Source organism: Ochotona curzoniae, unplaced genomic scaffold, assembly GCF_017591425.1.
Source record: "Ochotona curzoniae isolate NIBS_2020 unplaced genomic scaffold, NIBS_Ocur_1.0 scaffold_3171, whole genome shotgun sequence".
Classification (NCBI taxonomy): Eukaryota; Metazoa; Chordata; class Mammalia; order Lagomorpha; family Ochotonidae; genus Ochotona; species Ochotona curzoniae.
In genome coordinates this window covers 3440974-3462928 of record NW_024467104.1, presented here as the reverse complement: position 1 = coordinate 3462928, position 21955 = coordinate 3440974, and the positions used below count along the sequence as shown (strand labels likewise).

The 21955-nt window shown below is 41.2% G+C and overlaps 1 protein-coding gene across 1 annotated transcript; it reads left to right on the top strand.

Moving 5' to 3' along the window:
- The first annotated feature begins 225 nt into the window (after positions 1 to 225).
- On the top strand, positions 226 to 1155 carry LOC121172371 (olfactory receptor 10V1). Its single transcript, XM_041004233.1, has one exon. The coding sequence runs from the start codon at positions 226 to 228 to the stop codon at positions 1153 to 1155; it is 930 nt and encodes a 309-aa protein (XP_040860167.1).
- Positions 1156 to 21955: the final 20800 nt, after the last annotated feature.

Here is a 21955-nt window from a genome sequence, read left to right as displayed (position 1 = left end):
AACAAAGATCATCAAAATCTCCACCACAGGATAGTTTTGGCTCTTAAGGGCTAGGAAAGGTGAATTTATAAATTGTAACATCTGATACGGTTTAAAACTAAAATATGCATATAATTGCTGAGGTACTATAAAAGATGCTCTCACATGGAAAAGAGGATTTGAGACAGCATCATACTAAAGACACGCCATGTCATCTTTCCTTTTAGTAGATCCGGTATTCTACCCATGGAAGGAATAAACAAAACTACAAAGATACAGTTCTTCTTCCGTCCATTTTCTCCTGACCCTGAGGTCCAACTGGTGATTTTTGTGGTCTTCCTGGTGATGTACCTAACCAGCCTCAGTGGAAATGCCACCATTGCAGTCCTTGTCCAGCTCAACCACTCCCTCCACACCCCCATGTACTTTTTCCTGGCTATCTTGGCAGTTCTGGAAATATTCTATACATCTTCCATTGCCCCCTTGGCCCTGGCAAACCTTCTTTCCATGGGCCAAACTCCTGTTTCCATCATCGGATGTGGTACCCAAATGTTTTTCTTTGTCTTCTTGGGTGGGGCTGACTGTGTTCTGCTTGCAGTCATGGCATATGACCGGTTTATAGCCATTTGTTACCCTCTGAGATACACCCTCATCATGAGCTGGTCCTTTTGTGTGGAACTGGCTGTGGGATCCCTGATGCTAGGGTTTCTTTTATCGCTTCCCTTAACCATTTTAATCTTTGGTCTCCCATTCTGCCACAGCAATGAAATCTACCACTTCTACTGTGACATGCCCGCAGTCATGCGCCTGGCATGTGCAGACACACACATTCACGAGACTGCCCTGTACATTATAAGCTTCATTGTGCTAAGCATTCCCCTCACTTTGATCTCCATCTCCTATGTCTTCATTGTGATAGCCATTTTACGTATCCAGTCAACAGAAGGGCGTCATCGAGCCTTCTCTACCTGCTCCTCTCATATTTCAGTGGTCTTGCTACAGTATGGCTGTACCAGCTTCATATATTTGTCCCCTAGCTCCAGCTACTCTCCTGAGATGGGACGAGTAGTGTCAGTAGTTTACACTTTTATCACTCCCATTTTAAACCCCTTGATCTACAGTATGAGGAACAAAGAACTGAAAGATGCCCTAAGGAAGGCACTGAGAAAGTTCTAGCCAGGATGATCATGATTATTTAAACCAGAGCACTTTGAAGCCTGATGTGGAAAGTATGCAAGAATGGCATACATAATTAGGAATGTACTCAACAACACTGGACAGGTGGCCCATTATTTTGGGAGGAAACAAATGTGACGCTGAAAATAACACAATTACAGAGAGCAGTCCAACGCCCTGAGCATGGACGAAGAGCGAAGAATCAACACATCCTGAATAACCATTATATGCTCAGAAATGTATCTAGATATCTCACTTAACCTACAGTAAACATCATTAGCTTAATTTTTCAGAAAAGGAAACTACTAACAAAAAACATGTCCAAAATCAGAAAGCAAGTATTTAAAAATCTAAAGACTAAGCTGTTTTCAGAAATGCTCATCTCTTGTTTCTGAGCTTGCACTGTCATTAGAACATTATAAAACCCGCAGGCAAGTCTCCATTTTTATAGGCTCTAGTTGCCTTATGTCTGAAGTGGTCACAATAAACTAGCAGATTTCAAAGTGTCTCTCCAAGGTCATTACATGTTTTAAATGGTGGACAAACGGGTCTTAAGTGGGCTCCCCAAAAATAATAGGTAACAAGGATTTTGCAAGAAGAAACGGGAAATACAACTTTCTTTCATTTCTGGTTTTTTAACCAAATGAAAACTCATGACCATGTCCATCACTTTTTAAGAGTACCTCTGCAATAGAAAGGCTAATAACAATGAAGAAAATGCTACTTTTTTAACGGATGAACTAAATCAAGCACTGTTGTGTCATATTCTGCAAGAACCTCTCCTTTAGCATCTCAGGCAGTTAAGCTGACTCTGACTGAGCTTCCACGGACAGATCAAGAACCCATAAGAGGCTCCATTCCTTATGAACTATCCCAACTGCTAAAGTATTTTGCCTTATTTTCAAGAAGGCTATATTTGAAACTTTTCCTCATATTAGTCACCTTCTAGATCTTCTCTAGCTCCATATCCTCCTATTAAATTTCATCGAGGGGACTGGCACCATGGCATAGCATGTTAAGCCTCTATATGTGGCACTGGCATCCATGTAGGCACCAACTGGAGTCCTGGTTATTTGTCTTCCAGTCCAACTCTCCACTGATGGCCTGGGAGAGTAGCTGAAGATGGGGCCAACTAAGTGCTTGGGCCCCTGCACCCATATGAGAGACCCAGAAAAAGGTCCTGGCTGAGGTCCAATGGTTGTAACAATTGGGGAGTGAACTAGTGAATGGGAGGCCAATCTCTCTGTGTGTCTCCTCTCAGTAACCTTGCCTTTCAAATAAAAATAAATAAACCTAACATGAGTCAAGACAGTACGATACTAGATGTTCTACCTTTGTGTACACCTATAGTGCCATGATACACTTAGACAGCAGAAAGTTAAACTGTTACTACAGAACTATACTACTGTGATAAGAAAAGTTATAATGGCTGAAGGGGAAAACAGGAAGGGAACAAACGAAGCATGATGGATGAATCCCTATATCTATAAAACTATATCATGAACAACCATAATATTTTTAAATGTAAAAACTGTGTCAAGAATCAACAACATACAAGATATTTTGCTCTAAGAAACTAACATTTTTTAAGACTTGTGAACTGTATTTTTTTTAAAGATTTATTTTTAAGATTTATTTTTATTATTTTTTTATTGGAAAGGCGGATATACAGAGAGGAGAGACAGAGAGGAAGATCTTCTGTCTGATGATTCACTCCCCAAGTGAGCGCAACGGCCGATGCTATGCCAGTCCAAAGCCAGGAGCCTCTTCCGGGTCTCCCACGCGGTGCAGGGTCCCAAAGCTTTGGGCTGTGCTCGACTGCTTTCTCGGGCTACAGGCAAGGAGCTGGAAGGGAAGCGGGGCTGCCAGGGTTAGAACCAGCAGCCATATGGGATCCCGGTGCGTTCAAGGTGAGGACTTTAGCTGCTAGGCCACTGTGTCGGGCCCCTGAAAATAAAATTTAAAAGAAAGAAACAAATCCTTCCATATGAAACAACAGAGATGGAGCCAGTCACAGAAGGATAACTACAGTATTGTGCCATTTACATGAAATACCCAAACAGCTGAACTCACAGAAATACAGAGCAGAATCATACTCATCAGGACAGGGCATTCAGAAAAAGGGCAGTGCCACTAATCAACAAGAATAAACTTTCATTAATGCGGGATGAATATGTTCCAGATACTTGCTGTAGAATATTTAGCCTGTAGTTAGTGATACTGTATTTTATACCTAAAAATCCACTAAAAAGGTAAATGTCATTACTTTGGTTTCAAAAGAAGTTTTTCCCAGACACAAAGAGAGAAAATATCTCTGAACCATTCTTTCCAGTATTTGTGAACTGGCATCCCTTTTTAGCTGTGCTTAGAAATCCACGCTTACACGTGCCACCTGAGTTCTCCTTGTTAGAGTTAATTTAACAGAAGTTAAACTTTTTTTTCAGTCTGATGGAAAAAAAATGAAGTGCTTGGGAATTATTGTATCATGCCCACATACATGTCCCTCAAGGTAGTAACTTCATCTAACAAGGCCCAGGATAATGAATCTGGAAGGTGGATAATTACTGAGCTGTAGCCTTGGTCTCTTGACAACTCCCTTATTCCAATGCCAATATTCAGAAACCCCAGCTTCAATTTCTAGTTTCTATCCAGATCTTTAAGTTAATTGTTTCTGTTGTTTCCTGTTGGTTGATACCAACGGCCATTAAATAATCCCTTTAGTAGTCAAAGCAAAATAAACAAATAGGATTACACCAAACTGAAAAGCTTTTTTATAGCAAAGGAAATTATCAACAAAGTGAAAAAAAAAAAAGCAACCAACAGAATGGGAGAAAATCTTTGCACACTACACAACTGATAGAGGGCTAATATCCAGGATTTACAAAGAGCCTCAGAAACTCAGTGACAGCAAAACAAACAACCCTGTGAAGAAATGGGCAAAGGAAATGAACATACATTTTTTAAAAGAGCAAATTCAAATGGCTAACAGACATACGAAAAGATGCTCAGGCTCCCTAGCCGTCAGAGAGATTCAAATGAAAACCACACTGAGGTTCCACCTAACTCCACTGAGACTGGCCTACATTCAGAACTCTACTAACACCACCTGCTGGCGTGGATGTGGGGAGAAAGGTACCCTCCTTCATTGCTGCTGGGAGCGTAGGCTGCACAACCACTATGGAAGTCAGTATGGAGATGTAAGAGAACTGAAAATAAACCTTCCATATAACCCAGCTATCCCACTGCTGCGAATATATCCAAAGGAAATGAGATCTGCATATGAGAAAGCGATGTGCAGTCCTATATTTACAGCAGCACAATCCACAATAGCAAAAATATGGATACAACCCAGGTGCCTGTCCAAAGAGAAGTGAATAAAGAAACTGTGGTATGTCTACTCCACGAAATACTACTCAGCCATTAAAAAGAATGAAATTATACAATTTGTAACTAGATGGTTCCAACTAGAGACCATGATGCTCAGTGAAATAAGTCAATCCCAACAGGACAATCATCATATGTTCTCTCTGATATAAGGCAATCTTCATGCAAAATATAGGATCAATAGCCCTTTCAATACTGTTTTTGCTGCATCTCATGGTATTTTGATATTTTTGTTCTTATTTTCATTTGATTAAAATAGTTTATCTATTATTAAATTCTTCAGTCATGCAGTAGCATCATTTTCTTCAGGACAGTTTTTTGTGTTTGTTTTCATTTCCTCATCATTGTATTGGTCATTCAGTAGCATTTTATTTAACTTCATGGTGTTGTAAATTTTTTAACTTTATTCCTGTTGTTGATTCTATTGTATGGCTATTAATTTAAGGGAATGTATAGTAACTGTGTAATAGAGACTATCGTGTCCATATGTGAAGATACAATACAGTAGGCATCTCTACTTGCAAACCAATGATGGACTCCCAATTAAACTATTAAATTCATCTTAACAACAGGATGTGGGACTATCTTCCATTGTCCGTACTTGCAATGTCAGGATACACTTAGCAGAATGATGGCCTTATGACTATTTATGAAGGATTATACGATTATTAAATACTATTGTTAAAATATGGGAGAAATCAGAGAAGGGGGGGAGCTGGGGAGAGGGCAAGGTAAATCCTAGAGCTTATGGAACTGTATCATAAAATTTAAAAACTAAAAAAATAAAACAAATAATCCCTTTACTGGTTTCATTCACAAAGATGAATAGAAATGTTCAGTGATGATCTTGCTGATAACACTGCACTTTGGACATCAAAGTAATAACCCACCAAATGGGTACGGTAATTTTTACATACAAAGCTCTTCAAAAGAGATCACTTTATCCTTTAATATTACCCATGTATAACTGCCATTTTAATACAGTTTTGGTAAAGCTTGAGAAATGGTTAAGGGTCATCCAGTTAGTAAAAGAAGGAAGTGGAATTCCCCCTCCAGTGTTATCACAAGGCTACAGATACAAGTTCCCAAAATAATTTCCTTGTATATATTGCATGATTCTAAGAAATCATATTATCTACTCTGCCATCTGCTTTATGAAAACTCAAAGCCCAGATTCTAGTTGGTCCACTTCCTCTTAGTAGATTTAAGCCCAGGGAAACAGTGAACAAATTAACCTAATATCAGTAAATGCTGGCATTATGCCTTCTGTGGAAAATGAACTCATTTTTCTAAAGTTTTGGACCAATCCTCTTGCTGTTATTGCTTGTCACAGACAGATGGCCCTTAAAGATAATCTGACTTGACTTCCTTATGTAAGGAAGATTGTTAAAAAGTCATAAGGCTTGACTCTGCACCCTGCCATCCACGTGAGAGACCCAGCAGAAGCTCCTGGACCCTAACATTGGCCTGGTCCAGCCACAGCTGTTGTGGCCAGTAGAAGGAAGATCTTTATTTCCCTATCTCTGTTTTTCTCTTCATTTCTTCATAAATCTGACTTCTAAATTAAAATAAATAAAGAAATCTTACAAAAAAAAAAAGCCAGTGCTGTGGCAACACATTAAGCTGCCACCTGCATCACCACCTACCTATTTAAGTACTTGTTCAAGTCCTGGTTTTTTTGGCTTCCAATCCAGTTCCCTGTTAATGTGCCTGGGAGGCATCAAAAACTTTATCAACTAAGATAAAGTTCTTAGTTCCTGGATTCTGCTTGACCCAGCCCTGGCCATTGTGATCATTTAGGAAGTAAACCAGCAGATGGAAAACTTCTCTCTCTGCCTCTGTCTATCCTTCTCTATAACTGTTCCTTTCAAACAAATGAATAAATATTTTAAAGAAAAATAAAAAAGAATGTCACAAGATTATTTAGCAGCAATTTAAAATGTAGACTCCAAGCCAAGCTGCTAGAAGTGCACACAGCACTATATTTAACATTGAAAGATCTTGTGCACAGCACTCAAATTCACAGAGCCTAAGTACAAAGTGAGGATAATATAATACCAAATGAGAACCACTTTGACCTTGAGAATCAAGCACATGTGAGATCATTTCATAAATATAAATTTGTTATGTAGTTATACTATATTATTTCTAGAGCCAAATTCATAGCTAGTTGCAAAAAGTCAGTAACTATGATGGCAAGGTATAGACAGTAGATTATGACAAATGGATCAAGCCATTAGTCCAGTGCTCTTGCGAAGTGACTACATACCATCAAAGAATAAGACATTTTCCCACAAGATGTATGTCGTTCCATAGAAGTTCCCCTGGAAGCTTGGTCCCCAGAGTGGTAGTGCTAAGGTGACGAAACCTTTAGGAGGTGGGCTCTAGAGAAAAATGACTGGGTTTTTGGAGGCCTTGACCTCAGACGAGATTAATGTGGTTCTGGTGAGACGCAAGCTGTTAAAAGAAGAGCAAAGTTGATTCCTGAACTGCTTTTGCTCCCTTCTCACCATGAGATTTCTCTTTCCTCCTCACATGCAATTCCACCATGATGCCACCTGCCACATTTTAAGTTGCCAGAAAATGCTTGCCAAAGCCACAGAAGCTAGCATCATGCTCTTGGACCACTAGAATTCTGAGCTAAATAAACCTCTTTTCTGTATGCATTACTCAGCCTCAAGTATCCCATCATAGTAAAGGCATACACTGTACGAGTAAAAACTCATACAGTGAGAAAGAGATAATACAACTGATATTACAGAAATAGAAATGATTACAAAAGGGCCTGGCGCCATGGCCTAGTGGCTAAAGTCCTCGCCTTGAACGCACCAGGATCCCATATGAGCGCCGGTTCTAATCCCAGCAGCTCCACTTCCCATCCAGCTCCCTGCTTGTGGCCTGGGAAAGCAGTCGAGGATGGCCCAAAGCCTTGGGACTCTGCACCCGTGTGGGAGACCTGGAAGAAGTTCCTGGATCCTGGCTTTGGATCGGCATAGCATCGGTCGTTGCACTCACTTGGGGAGTAAATCATCGGACGGAAGATCTTCCTCTCTGTTTCTCCTCCTTTCTGTATATCTAACTTTCCAATAAATAAATAAATCTTTAAAAAAAATGATTACAAGAGACTATAATGAATAATTACATGCCAACAAATAGGACACTATAAAACAAATGGATATATTCCTAGAAACATACAAACTTCCAAGACTAATAACAACAAATAGCCATAAGATCCAACATTGTGGCATGGCAGGTAAAGCTTCCACCTGCAACACCAGCATCTCATATGGATGCCAGCTTGTATCCTAGCTGCTCCACTTCCCATCCAGCTCTTTGCTAATGGCCTAAGAAAAGCAGAGAAACATGGCCAAAATGTTGGGGTCCCTGCTACCAACGGGAGAGACTCAGAATAACCTCCTGGCTTCAGCCTGACCCAGCCCCAGCAATTGCAATCACTTCAGAGTGAACCAGCACATGGAAGTTCTCCCTCTATATTCTAGCTTTCAAATAAATCAATTTCTTAAAGAAATAAAAATCTACGTAGACCTGTAACTATTAAGTCGACTGAATCACTGATCAAAAATTTCCCAATAAGGAAGCGCACAGGACCATGATTTTACTTTAAAATTTTACCAAACATTTAAAGAAGAATGAAGGAAAATGACAGTCAAACTCTTACCTGAATGTTTCAAGCAATTTTGAGAAAAACGAACAGATCTGGAAGTATCACACGTCCTGCTCTCAAATTATATTATAAAGCTACACTAATCAAAACAATGTGGTGCTGGAACAAGGATAGACAGGTCAACCGATGAAACAGAATAAATATCACAAAACCCATACCTATAAGGATCCGTGGTTTGAATGTTTTAATTCCCTTCAAAACGCACATTGAAGCTTCCTCTGAATGCAACAATCCACAACGGATCGATGCCATTACAAATGGGCTTGATGAAGGGAACTCACCACACATTCACCTTTCTACCCTCCGCCACATGGGGACAGTTTTCTTCTTCTCTGGAAGATGCAACATCAAGGCTCAATCTTGGAAGCCATGAGCAGCCCTCAACAGACAACTATATTCTCCAAGCACTTGTTCTTGGTGAATTGCCCATTTTCAGATGTTTTATTATAGCAGCCCAAAACAGAATAAGATACTTGGTCAGCCCATCTTTTGCAAAGGCACCAAGAATACAAAACATGAAAGGACAATCTCTCAACAAATGGTGTTACAAACACTGGATATCCACATGCAAAAGTGAAACTAGATTCTATACCCTCAAAAAATAAAAATAAAAAACAACTCAAAACATGTGAAAGACTTAACCTGTTATAATTCTCCTTGACATTTGTGTTACAGTGATGTTTGTTAAGACACCAAGAATGCTGTAACAAAGGGAAAAGTAGACTACATCAAGCCACAAAACATCTAGAAATCAAAAGAATTTACCAACAAAATGAAAAAGTCCTACATCATGGAGCAAAATATTTGCAAAGTTACACTTGGTGAGGATTAGTATCTAAAATATATAAGGAATTCATTCAATACAAGAACAAAAAAAAAAAGTAATCTAACTTTTAAAGGGCAAAGGATTTTAACAGACCTTCTTCCAAAGAACTAAGGATAGCTAATGGTTTTATGAAATAGTGCTAACCATCACAATTGTTATTAAAAGGAAAATCAAAACCTGATGTTAAAATGTAACAGGTTAAGCCACTGTCTGCAATACTAGCATCCTATATGGGCACAAGTTCAAAACCTAGCTTTTCCACATCCAAACTCACATCCTGTAAATACACTTGGAAAAGCAATGGAAGATGTCTCAAGTTCTTAGGATCCTGCCACTGACATGGGAGACCCACAAGAATTTCCTGGGTTCAGCCCAGGCCAGTCCTGACCTCAAATTCTCTCTGTCTCGCCCATGTCTCCCTCTCTTTCTGTCCTTCTCTCTCTAACTTTACCTTTCAAATAAACAAATCTTTAAAAATGAAAAGTACACTGAGATATTACCCCATATCTGTTAGAATGGCCATTGCCCAATGACAAGGGACAGGACCAATGTTGTGGTGTGGCATGTTAAGCCACCATTGTGACACCGCCATACAATATTAAGAGTTCCAGTTTGAGCCCTGGCTGCTCTGCTTCTGGATAACGCTCCTGGGAAGGCAACAGATGATAACCCAAAGCTTGGGCTCCTGCCACCCGTGTGGGAGACCAAGGAGACCAGGATGGAGGATAGACCTCCCGGCTGTTGGCAGGCCCAACCGTGGTTGCTGAAGCCATTTGGTGAGTGAACCATGAATATGAAAGGAAGAGCTGTCTCACTCTCTCTCTTCCTCTTTCACAGGCTCTGACTTTCACAAAAATAAATAAACCTTTAAAAATAAGACAAGTGGGCCCGGCGCGGTGGCACAAGTGGTTAAGGTCCTCGCCTTGCACACCCGGGATCCCATATGGGCGCCGGTTCTAATCCCGGCAGCCCCGCTTCCCTTCCAGCTCCCTGCCTGTGGCCTGGGAAAGCAGTCGAGGACGGCCCAAAGCTTTGGGACCCTGCACCCACGTGGGAGACCCGGAAGAGGCTCCTGGCTTCGGATCGGCATAGTATCGGCCCGTTGCGCTCACTTGGGGAGTGAATCATCGGACGGAAGATCTTCCTCTCTGTCTCTCCTCTCTGTATATCCGCCTTTCCAATGAAAAAATAATAAAAAAAAAATAAATCTTAAAAATAAGACAAGTAATGACAAATATTGGTGGAAATGTGGAAAAATATATCATTGTGTGTTATTGGTAGGAATGAAAAATTAGCACAGCTATTATGGAAAATATTGTGGACATACCTTAAAAAGCTAAGATACAATTCACCAAGTCAAAATTCTGAGTTGCACTAATTTTAATTTGCCTTAATGCTGCTATGCTAGAATCCCACATTTCAGTAGTTCATAATGTACACTGCCGCCGTTCTGTGGCGACACTAAAATGACGAGGAACTCTCGAGGGCCTGGAAAAACAGGAACCGCCACCTCAACCGGCACACACACACCAAAGGAACACACAAACTCACACATGAATGAACCAGTGAACAGAAAGCCGAACCAAAAAAGAAGTGAACGAAAAAGAGAGGGTGAACAAAAAGGGGGAAGGCGAACGAAAAGGTTTATTGCTGAAAGTGGACTGCTTATATACAGTTCTCCACCAATCACTTCTCCCCGTGGGTCCACTTGGCGCTACGTGATAGGCCAGTAGCAATGACATAATCGCAGTAGGGGCATTAGCCTATCCCTGTGACTTCCTGTTTACCTGCTGGCGAGACCAACTCCGCCTCCTGGCCCTGGGCCAGCGGTCATCTTGCCATGGCCCCTGATACACTGGCCCCTCATACACGTGGGGTCGGCCACTCCCCACATACACAAAGTCATTGCCTCACATTTGTGAAGGCTGCAAGTCCCAAATGTTGAGGGCCAGCTCCTGGTGAGGGCATTCTTGCTTCAGAGTAACATGGCAGAAGCACCAGCTAGGATGAGAATAAAAGAAGAGTTAGAAAGAGAGAAAAGAAGATGGAACTCACCCTTTGATAAGGAATCCTCTCAGTAGAACAGCAATAATCCATTCAGGAGGGTAGAGCCCTGTGGCCCATTCGCCTCTTAAACATCTCATCTCCCAGTACTGTTACAACACCAGTGAATTTTCCAGCACAACACAGAAAGAGGATAATTGTTAATGATGTCTAGCATATAATCACAGCCGAAGAAACAGAAAATATGGTTGGTTTATTCCCTCCTCATTGACAATGAAAGCTACCTCAAATATTTTTTAAGTCCTGGATTTGAAATTCAGCTTTGATGCCTAATGATTACATAACCTGATCAATATTTTTACAGGATCAATTTACTCATCTAGACAGAAACACATGATCCCTTTTGTAACAGGTATGCAGTAAGAAATATGCTAGCACGGGCCTGCAAAACAGGAAACACGGGCCCAGTGCAGTAGCCTAATGGCTAAGGTCCTTGCCTTGCACACATTAGGATTCCATATGTGTACCAGTTTGTGTCCCAGCAGCCCCACATCACATCCAGCTCCCTGCTTGTGGCCTGGGAAAGCAGCCGAGGATGGCTCAAAGCTTTGGGACTCTGCACCTGTGTGGGAGACCTGGAGGAAGCTCTTGGCGCCTGGTTTCAGATCAGCACAGCCCTGGCTGTTGCGGCCATTTGGGGAGTGAAACAGCGGACAGAAGATCTTCTTTTCTCTCCTCCGTATATCTGCCTTATCAATAAAAATGAATAAATTAAAAAAAAAAAACCCAGGAAACACTCCCCAAACCACTACTAGAACAGAGGAGTGATTGACATTTTTTTCTTTCTTTTTTAATTGGAAAGGTAGATTTACAGAAAGAGATAAAGAAAGATCTTCCATCCACTGGTTCATTCCCCAAGTGGCCCAAACAGCTAGAGCTGAGGCAATCCAAACCCAGGAGCCAGGAGCTTCTTCCAGGTTTCCCATGTGGGTGCAGGGTCCCAAGGCTTTGGGTCATCCTCTGCTGCTTTCCCAATCCCTAAGAAGGGAGCTGGATAGGAAGTGGAGCAGCTGGAACACAAACCCAGGACATGCAGGGTGAGGATTTAGCCATCATGCAAGGCCCTGACATTTATAAATTATAACTAATTTCGCTTTTGTGGCCTTGACAATTTTTATGATGAGATTAAAAATCCTCAAAAATAAGCTTTTTATTTGCTCCACTCATTGAAATCAGTTAAAGAGGATTAATTTACTAATATTTTTTAAAAGATTTGTCTGTTTTTATTGGAAAGGCAGATTTATAGAGAGGAGAGGCAGAGAAAGATCTTCTATCTGCTGGATCACTCCCCAAATGGTCACAATGGTTGGAGCTGAGCTGATCTGAAGTCAGAAACCTATAGCTTCTTCTCAGTCTCCCACATGCCGGTGCAGTCGCAAAGCTTTAGGCCGTCCTCTGCTGCTTTCCCAGGCCACAGCAGGACGCCAAATGTGAAGTGGAGGAATCAGGATACAAACTGACGTCCATATGGGATCCTGGCCTTTGCAATGTGGAGGATAAGACAATTGAGCCATGATGTCAGTTCCCTAATTTACTAATTATTTAAAATAAAAACAACATTTTAAAAGAATGTCAAATCTTAGGAGTAAATAAATACTTTAAAAAAAAGAAGCAAATATCTTCTTGCAAGATTCCAAGATTTTTCTGTAACGAATTAGAGAAGGAATTGGTTAAATAGGTAGAGCATTATCCAATTTAAACATCAAGGGGGGCCCGGCGGTGTGGCTAGCGGCTAAAGTCCTCACCTTGAATACACCGGGATCCCATATGGGCGCCGGTTCTAATCTCAGCAGCTCCACTTACCATCCAGCTCCCTGCTTGTGGCCTAGGAAAGCAGTCGAGGAGGGCCCAAAGCTTTGGGACCCTGCACCCATGTGGGAGACCCGGAAGAAATTTCTGGATCCTGGCTTTGGACCAGCATAGCATTGGTCGTTGCGCTCACTTGGGGAGTGAATCATCGAATGGAAGTCTTCCTCTCTGTCTCTCCTCCTTTCTGTATATGTGACTTTCCAATAAATAAATAAATCTTTTTTAAAAAAGAAAAATCAAGGAAATTACAACATAAATAAGTAAATTTTTAAGATTTATTTTTGAGCCCAGCACAGCAGCCTAGTGGCTAAAGTCCTCACCTTGTATAAAGATTTATTTATTTTTAAGATTTATTTTTATTATTTTTTTATTGGAAAGGCGGATATACAGAGAGGAGAGACAGAGAGGAAGATCTTCCGTCCAATGATTCACTCCCCAAGTGAGCGCAACGGGCCGATGCTATGCCGATCTGAAGCCAGGAACCTCTTCCAGGTCTCCCACACGGGTGCAGGGTCCCAAAGCCTTGGGCCGTCCTCGACTGCTTTCCCGGGCCACAGGCAGGGGCTGCCGGGATAGAACCGGCGCCCATATGGGATCCCGGCGTGCAAGGCGAGGACCTTAACCACTTGCGCCACTTGCGCCACCGCGCCGGGCCCAGATTTATTTATTTTTATTGGAAAGGCAGATTTACAGAAGAGAATAGTTAAGAAAGGAGACAGAAAAAAATATCTTCCATGTGCTAGTCACTCCCCAAGTGGCCAAAACAACCAGAGCTGAGCTGATCCAAAGCTAGGAGCCAAGGGCCTCCTCCGGGTCTCCCACATGGGTATAGGGTCCCAAGGCTCTGGGCCATCCTCTGTTGCTTTCCCAGGCCATAAGCAGTGAGTTGGATGGGATGTGGAGCAGCCAGAACATGAACTGGCACCCAATTGGATCCTGGCACTTGCAAGGTGGAGGATTAGCCAATCAAAGCCATCTTCCTATCCCAATACGTGAATGTTTAAATAAACAGACATACTCACCTCTTACACATTATGGTTTTATGCATCAAAACCTAGGAAACTAAGCTTAAAAATGGCTATAAATACAAGTAAATCTGAGGTACGTTGGGAGAAAAAAGTAAATATGATTTGAATACTCAACAAGTATATGGGCTAAAGATTTATTAAACATGGGCCTGGCGCTGTGGCCTAGAAGCTAAAGTCTTCACCTTGAATTCACTGGGATCTAATATGGGTGCCAGTCCTAATCCCGGTGGCCCTGCTTCCCGCCCAGCTCTCTGCTTAGAGGCCTGGGAAAGCAGTCGAGTACAGCCCAAAGCCTTGGGACCCTGCACCTGTGTGCAAGACCTGGAAGAAGCTTCTGGCTCCTTGCTTCAAATCAGCTCAGATCTAGCTGTTGCAATCACTTGGGGCATGAATCATCGGATGGAAGATCTTCCTCTCTGTATATATATAAAAAATTATTTATTAAATGCTGGTACTAAATAAATAGGAAAACGGGGCCAGTCTGACTGCACAATCTGATTGCTCAGAAGAGGGTTCCCATCTTAACCATACAGCAAATTGTTATTGGTCAACTGCTGGCTCTTACATTTCCCCCGGCTGACTGTCAGTGCCCTGATAGGCCAGAGTACACAGCTCTGAGTTACATGCGAGGGCACAGCACTGGACAGCCCAGAAGGCTCTTCCTGTGCTTCACATGAGAAGAAAGCATTAACAGGTGCTGTGTTTAAACAAACAAAATCAATAACTTGAGGAGACAGCTGCATGCCCGTGTTCACTGCAGGACAGAACAGTCAGGACACAGCATAATCTCAATGACTACTGACAAACCAACAAAATTCTCTAAAAGCATTATATAAACATGTAATGAGATAACATGTAGCCATAAAAATGGAGATCCTACCATTTGTCACAACATGGATGCTAGAACATAAAATAGATATTGTATGCCATCACCTATGTGTGAGATCTTGGGGGGAAAAAAGTGAACTCACAGATTTAGAGAACAGAATGGTGGTTTCTGGGCGATAGGGCACAGGGCACACAGAGAGCAAGTTCTGAGGACCGACCGACTGCTCAGTGTTAGACTCACCGACCACCAGGGAAAGAATAACTCATCCGAATATATGAAAAGAAATGAGATGGCCTTTATTTCAGGGAACCACGGTCACGGGCTTCCCTTCCCCGTGCAGCAGAAAGAGACGTGAAGGAGTGGGCTGCAGAGGAAGAAGAGTGCGGAAGAGACGGGGAAGGGCCCTTTAAACTCTCCTTGACACGGAAGCCGAGACAGGTGTCGCCTTGGCCCTTATTGGTGGAGGGATATGGGTCTGTGTTCCTCATTGGTGCAATGGTGGTCTCACCACCTGAGGGGCCCCCCAGAATTCGGCCATTCATTCCGGGTTTGGTTGGAGGCTAAATCCACCCTTCTCCAGCCACCGTGGCAGCCATCATTCAGCACTGTGACCTGTCACTACGGTGAATACTGCAATGTATGCAGCATCTGGGTATACGGTTGACAGCATGTGTATTACAGAGTGCTGTGTGCGTTAATTCATTGTGATCATTGTCTTATAATGTATTCATCTATCATATCATCACCCTGTGCATGCCTTGAATATGTATAATTTATTCATTAAGGATATTTCAATATACTTTGAAGAGGTATTTAAAAAAAAAAAGAAATTGCTGATTATATTATAGAGTTCCCAAAAATATTTTCAAAAAAAAACATTAACATTAACATTAATGATGTCAATATGGATACAGCTTCTAAAATGCCACTACAGGCATGTTTTATAAATATACCTATTTTTAAAGTAATTTTCCAAACTTTATAATTTGGCATACTTCATATAAATATTTTTAGCAATGTTTTAGGTACCAAAATCTACTAAATACAATACTTCTGAAAGTAATTGGAAGGATTATGAAAAGCTTTCCGAAAAACATGCAAACAAATCATAGACATTTACAATATATTTTGTTATTGATGCCAAATAAATTTCTAAGGTTATCTGAATCATATGGCATAATCTCCAACCAGAAATTTCTTTTAAAATCTGTAGTACTCTTTTCCACTGTGAATCCCATAATCACCTGATCTTTTATTTAAAATGTATTTGTCAAATCAATTTATTATTTTTCTTTACTGGGTGCAAAAATATCTTCCAGTGAAAGATTTATATTAAAGGAGCTCAGGGGTCATCTCAGTATCCTAGCTGACAGATGTAATTCACAGTGAAGAAAATAAACTACTTTGGCCATTATAAAAACATGTACTGGACTTTGAATAATTAACACAAAAGGAATGTGATGTTGATATATAAATTTGATGCATCAAAAACTATAAGCATTAACAAGTTTTCAAGTATAGCATGATAATCCTATTGAACTACATCAGTATATTTACAGTAATAATTTACTGATAACAGATATCAGATACTAATCATTAGATATCAGAGATTTTAAATATTTTTTTCTTTATGCAAATAACACTAGGCTTGTTACTCCAGAAAAGTAGACTATCCTGTTTATTCTCTGGATCAATGACACCATCATAGAAAGTAACAATCTAAGAAACATTTTTTTTAAAACTTGAAGGGCAGGTATCCAGCCTAGTATTTAAACTGTATCAGAATACCTGGGTTCAATGTCTACCTCCAGCATCTGGCTCCAGCTTCCTATTGATGTGGACTGTGTGACGGATGGTGCAAGTAACTGGATCCAGAAGGAACCAATAAAATAAAGGCACTGTGTTGCTGAAGAGTATGTCTACTGCTTAAAATCTACTAATCAAATTGGGGTCTGGGTGGGAGAACTTCCAGCAGCCGGCCTAGACTCCAGCACCATTTGGTGCTCTGGAGGAACAGTGTAGATGTAGGATGGACTAGGCTAGGTCTCTGCCCCTACTGAGTCATGTGTGAGCTATGTCTGGGTATGGACAAGCCTTGACTGGGCTGAAACATCCAGCAGCAAGAACCAGAATGGATTGAAGGCCAGTCCAGGAAAATCCACTGTTTCTGCTAGGACAGGAAGTTGACTAAGTAGGGCTGGCCCATGGACCCACCATTATGCATGGGATCTGGCATTGGGAGAGGTTCTGGTGGAGGAGCCTGGGCAACTCCTCTGTCAGGACACAGTCCCTGCAGGTGAACACAAGAAGCACAAAAAGGAGCAACCCAAACCAGGCCAGGAAAAGATACCCACCAGCAATATTTGGCACAGATCGGGTACCAGTTCACATCACCTGCTGGTGAATCCGAGCACCAGAATAGTGTGAGTTGATCCAACTATGGTTGTAACACATTATAGCTGGGATAGGGTGTGTGCTGGGCTGGGCTAGACTGTAATCCTCACCAGCTGGAACTGGAGTGGGCCTGGCTGGGTCAGGCTACAGCACCCACTGGCAAATGCCGAGGTGAGGCAGGTCATGCCAGACTGCACCTCAGCATCCAACCAGCACACACAGGAACCAGGGAGGGAGGGGGAAAAGCTCCTAGGAGGAATGTGGAGGGCCCCCCTGCTGGAACACCTCACTCACTGCAGAGTGTGAGTTGGGATAGGGGCAGACCAGACCAGTCTAAGCAGGGCTACAATACCTGCGGGCCTCATGTGAGCCACATCAGGGAAGGCTGACATCTCCCATATGGAGCGCAGGGTCCCAAGGCTTTGGGCCATTCTCTGCTGCTTTTCCAGGCTATAAACAGGGAGCTGGGAGGAAAGCAGAGCAGCCAGGATACTAACTGGTGCTTATATGGGATCCTTGTGTGCTCAAGGCGAGGACTTTAGCCACTAGGCCCCTCCAGATCTTTCTAATTACAATTTTTATTCAACTTAAATTTTTTTTAATTTAAATTTTAATTAGTTTTTTTAAAAAAACATGTTAAGTGTGATTTGTAGCTACAGTGCTAATAACACAGTAATATTCCCTTCTTCCTTCTCTCCCTTCTCCCTTTCTTTCTAGCTTTTGAGATAACTTATTTTAAGTTTATATTACAACAAAAATGCCTAATACCTCACTGGATTTGAATGTTAACAAATAAAAATAAAAGGACCTTAGTTTATTGGGAACACAGTGGCTATAAACAATAATTGAGTAGAAAAAATGACCATTTCACTCATACAGTAGATTTTAAAGTAACCACAGATCATTGAAGCTTTAGTAGCATAAAATTCTTAACCATTGGTTTGACAGAGATACAAAACACAGTTATACACAACTATATTTGCAGTATTACCCAAATACATATTTTTCTTTTTTTTTTAATTTTAGCTCCAACAAATAAGGGAGAACATGCAGAATTTGTCTTTCTGGGTCTGGCTAATTTCCCTCAACATATCCTCCAGTTAAGTCCTTTTTGCTAAAAATGGTAGAAGTTCATTCTTTGTCACAGGTGGTACCACATTTTTTTTTACCCATTTGTTTTATTATTGGACACCTTCACTGATTCAAAATATTGACTATTTTAAATAATGCTGTTACAAACATGATGACGCAGGTATCCCTTTGATTAATTATATTCCAGTCTTTTGGGTATATACCCAGTAGTGAGATTGCTAGAACAAACGGCAAATTACAGGTGGCTGTATAGTATGCGAAAAGATCAATTTAATAAACACAAGCTAATAATTTCCATTTAAAAACCACGACATTAACACATGAAAGACGAAAGAGCAGCTAAAGAAAGAAAGAGTAGAGGAAGGAGAAGAGGAAAAAGAAGGAAGCAAAATAGGAAAGAAAGTTAACTAGGCAGTGTTGCTGGTCATAACAAGGCAGCCATAAGGCGAACACTTGAGGAGTGTCGGGGAGTGCCAGTTTTCTTTCTGAAATGCCATTTGGCAATGGACACATTGAGGTATAAATTGCTTTAATGCTAAGGAAGCTATAATGAGTTATATATAAGCATAGTTACGATAGTGATACTTACTAGTGAAAAAATTGATAGCTCTATACATATAAAAAGAAATGGATGTGGTGTACAAAATCCCAGGCTGCTTCCACAGGCTGCTTTAACCTGGCAGAGCGCAACAAAGAATAAAGCAGCGAGAAGTCTGTATGAATGAGACTGACATTTGATTGCTGTTCAGCCTTTGTTTGTAACTCCTAAGGAGATTTTCTACTGGCTATATGTCTAAATCTTTACCTAACGGTGTGTTAAGCCTGTGGTAGTGAACTGAAATAAGCATGCCACTATAAGAATGAAAGAACAAGAAATAAGGGAGGAGGGTAGGTGGGGAACAGGTGGGTGGGGATGGAGGGTAGGAAGTACCACTGCACTCCTAAATCTGGATTGTGTAATATGTAAAATTTTTCCGTTTTATATAAATCAAATAAATTATTTTAAAAAGCTCTACATGATGTAACAGGCACAATGTCTAAACTACCCAAATACCATCTAAAATGTGTTTAATTGATCGGATTAAATTTGCTTGGAAATCTCCATTCTGTATGATTTTACATATTATACAACTTTCCTAAAAAGGGTACGTGTTCTATAAAAACAAACATTTTGCTCATTTAAAACCATAACAAGATATATTTCCAAGAATGGAGAAAAGGAAGCGCTCATGCCTGTTCTGCCAAGTCGTCATTAGTCACTCTCTCTTGAGATTTTTTTTTTTTTACCCAGAATGAGAACAGAATGGAGTGAAGACTTGTAATTTTGAAGCAGCACCAATGACACTTTGAAAGATTACAGGTGTTAACAGAAATTTGGGTATGATAGTTCTAAATTTCTTTACTGTGATCTTTGTCATAATGAACATTTGCTAAGACCAGTTGCTATTAGAAAGAAAAAGCAGAGCGTGTGAGTGAAAATCAACACAAAGCATGCTCTAAAGGAGTGATCTTTGTCACTCTGTGAATATTTGCTCAATGTCTACACTTAGCATCATGGGAAAATAACAGACGAAGATTTTAGATTTCAATGGAATGAATTCATTAACGACTATTAAGAATCTGCCTCTTGTTTTAAGGCATGGGGATAGACTAGTGAATAAAACAAAAATTACCATCAGGAGTTTATCTCAAGTGGTAATTTAAATATTTAAAATGTTTATTTTTAAATTATATAATTATTTAAAAATGAAGTTCCTACTATCAACTGCTAATACTATAGTTTGGAGCTAGGAATAGGAAGTGGGGTATGAGGAAGTGGTAAATCCGGTTTCTCAATGGTTCAATCGTCAAGTCCCTGAGTTTATAATTTTTTTTCTGTCAATAACATGAGTTCAGCATATTTTCTAGTTCAGTAAATGTCTTTTCACTACCCTATTTAGTGTGTCTGTCAGCTTCCTGTTTCTCATGTTGTAGGTTAAAGGATTTAAGGCAACACTGCATGGCCCATTTGTTAGTTATGGCTAAAGTTGGGGTGTGGATATGTAAGAATGCAGCAGCTATATTTGAATAAAACCACAGTGAGATGACAAGAGTGGATAGAGAAGGTTCGGTGCTATCTCTCCACTCAGTAGATCCTCAAACCAGTAGATACAATGAAGATGTATGCGATAGAGATGAGGGACAAGGGGATGGAAAGAGTGATGACAGTGTTGATGAAGATCATGCTTGCTTGCATTTGAGTATCTCCACATGCCAAGCACAAGAAAGGGAGTACTTCACAGAAGTGAGTTATCGCAGTCATAACATGACAGATGGAAAACCACAACTGTTAGTTGTAAGGCTAGAATGAAACCAAGGACCAGAGCTCCCATGCCAGCTGATGGCAGAGCTGCCATCTCACTCTCAGACTGCTACAAATTTATCAGAAGCCATAATCTCTAAGAGAATACAGTTAGCATTACCCAGAAAGAGAAAGAGCATATGTGTGCCACAACCAGTGAAAGAAAGCGCTATTCTTTTCTCTTTTAAAATTTTTCATTTAAATGATGCTTACATAGTTGATCAGGGAGGGAAGGATCAAGGGTTAGGGAAAAGTAGGTGTAATCATTGTTTCCAAGTTTTCCGTTTCTTTTTCCTGTTTCTGGGGTAAGGGAAACCAAGGGGAGAAGCCACACCCAGCTTCCCACCCACCCCAGCACCCAGGGATGGGAGTCGGCCAGCCAATATCGACCCTGGGTCCTAATGTGGTGAATGCTCCAAGGGTTCTGCCCAGGTGGTTTCGATAATTCTGAAATGTTGATCTCACTGATCTAAGCATAAGGGAATGCTTTCAACGTCCACTGGCTGACATAGCCCACCTTACAGTCTGGATTTGCCCGGATATTTGCTGTCAGCATTGGGATGTGGTACGTGTCCAATTTGTTCTGTTCTTCCTCCTCTGCTATGGTAACATGTCTTCTGCAGGCCCCCAGGAGCTGCAGTGTCCTCTATGTGATCTGAGCCAGCCTTCCGCTACTCCATTTTTTCTACTGAGGAGGACTGGTTCTCACAGGCAGGCCTAAGGGCCTGGGCCAGGTGACCTGGGCCCCAGCAAGTCTCTCCTCCTAGGGCTCATGGACTCAGCACCCACCGTGCAGGCAGGCCCAAGGTCCCAGCCAGGAGATCAGGTCCCTGAGAGATGGCAATAACAGAAGACTGACCAATGCCATAGGGACAACAGTAAAACAGTAAGTGATCTCTACAACTGTCAGGCCAGAAAGAAACACACGAGAAGGGTCAGCACTGTGGCACAGTGAATAAAGCTGATCCCTGCGACGCTGACACCCACGTGGGCACTAGTTGGAGTTCTGGCTGCCCCACTTCAGAGTATGATCTCGATAGGATCCTTTTGGGAAGTAACAGGGGACTTCTCTAGAGCATCCTGTATCTTGGAACTAGCGGCCAAAGGAACTTTCATTTGATTCAGTTGGACCACGTAATGTTGCATCAAACCATGGAAAGGTTAAGGAGCAGTATAATAATCCATGAATACCATACTGCCATTCTAATGACTAGTCCTCAGTTTTCTTCATTTGGATGTTGTGGTAGGCTTTTCTACTCTGCAGGCAAACTAGATTTTGTTCTGTGCACAGTAAAACTTTTTTTTTCTGTCTTCATTTGGGCTACACTGTGAAAATAAGGCACCATCA

Coding starts and splice junctions, on each gene's coding strand:
- LOC121172371 (XM_041004233.1), top strand. CDS start 226: ATGGAAGGAATAAACAAAACTACAAAGATACAGTTCTTCTTCCGTCCA.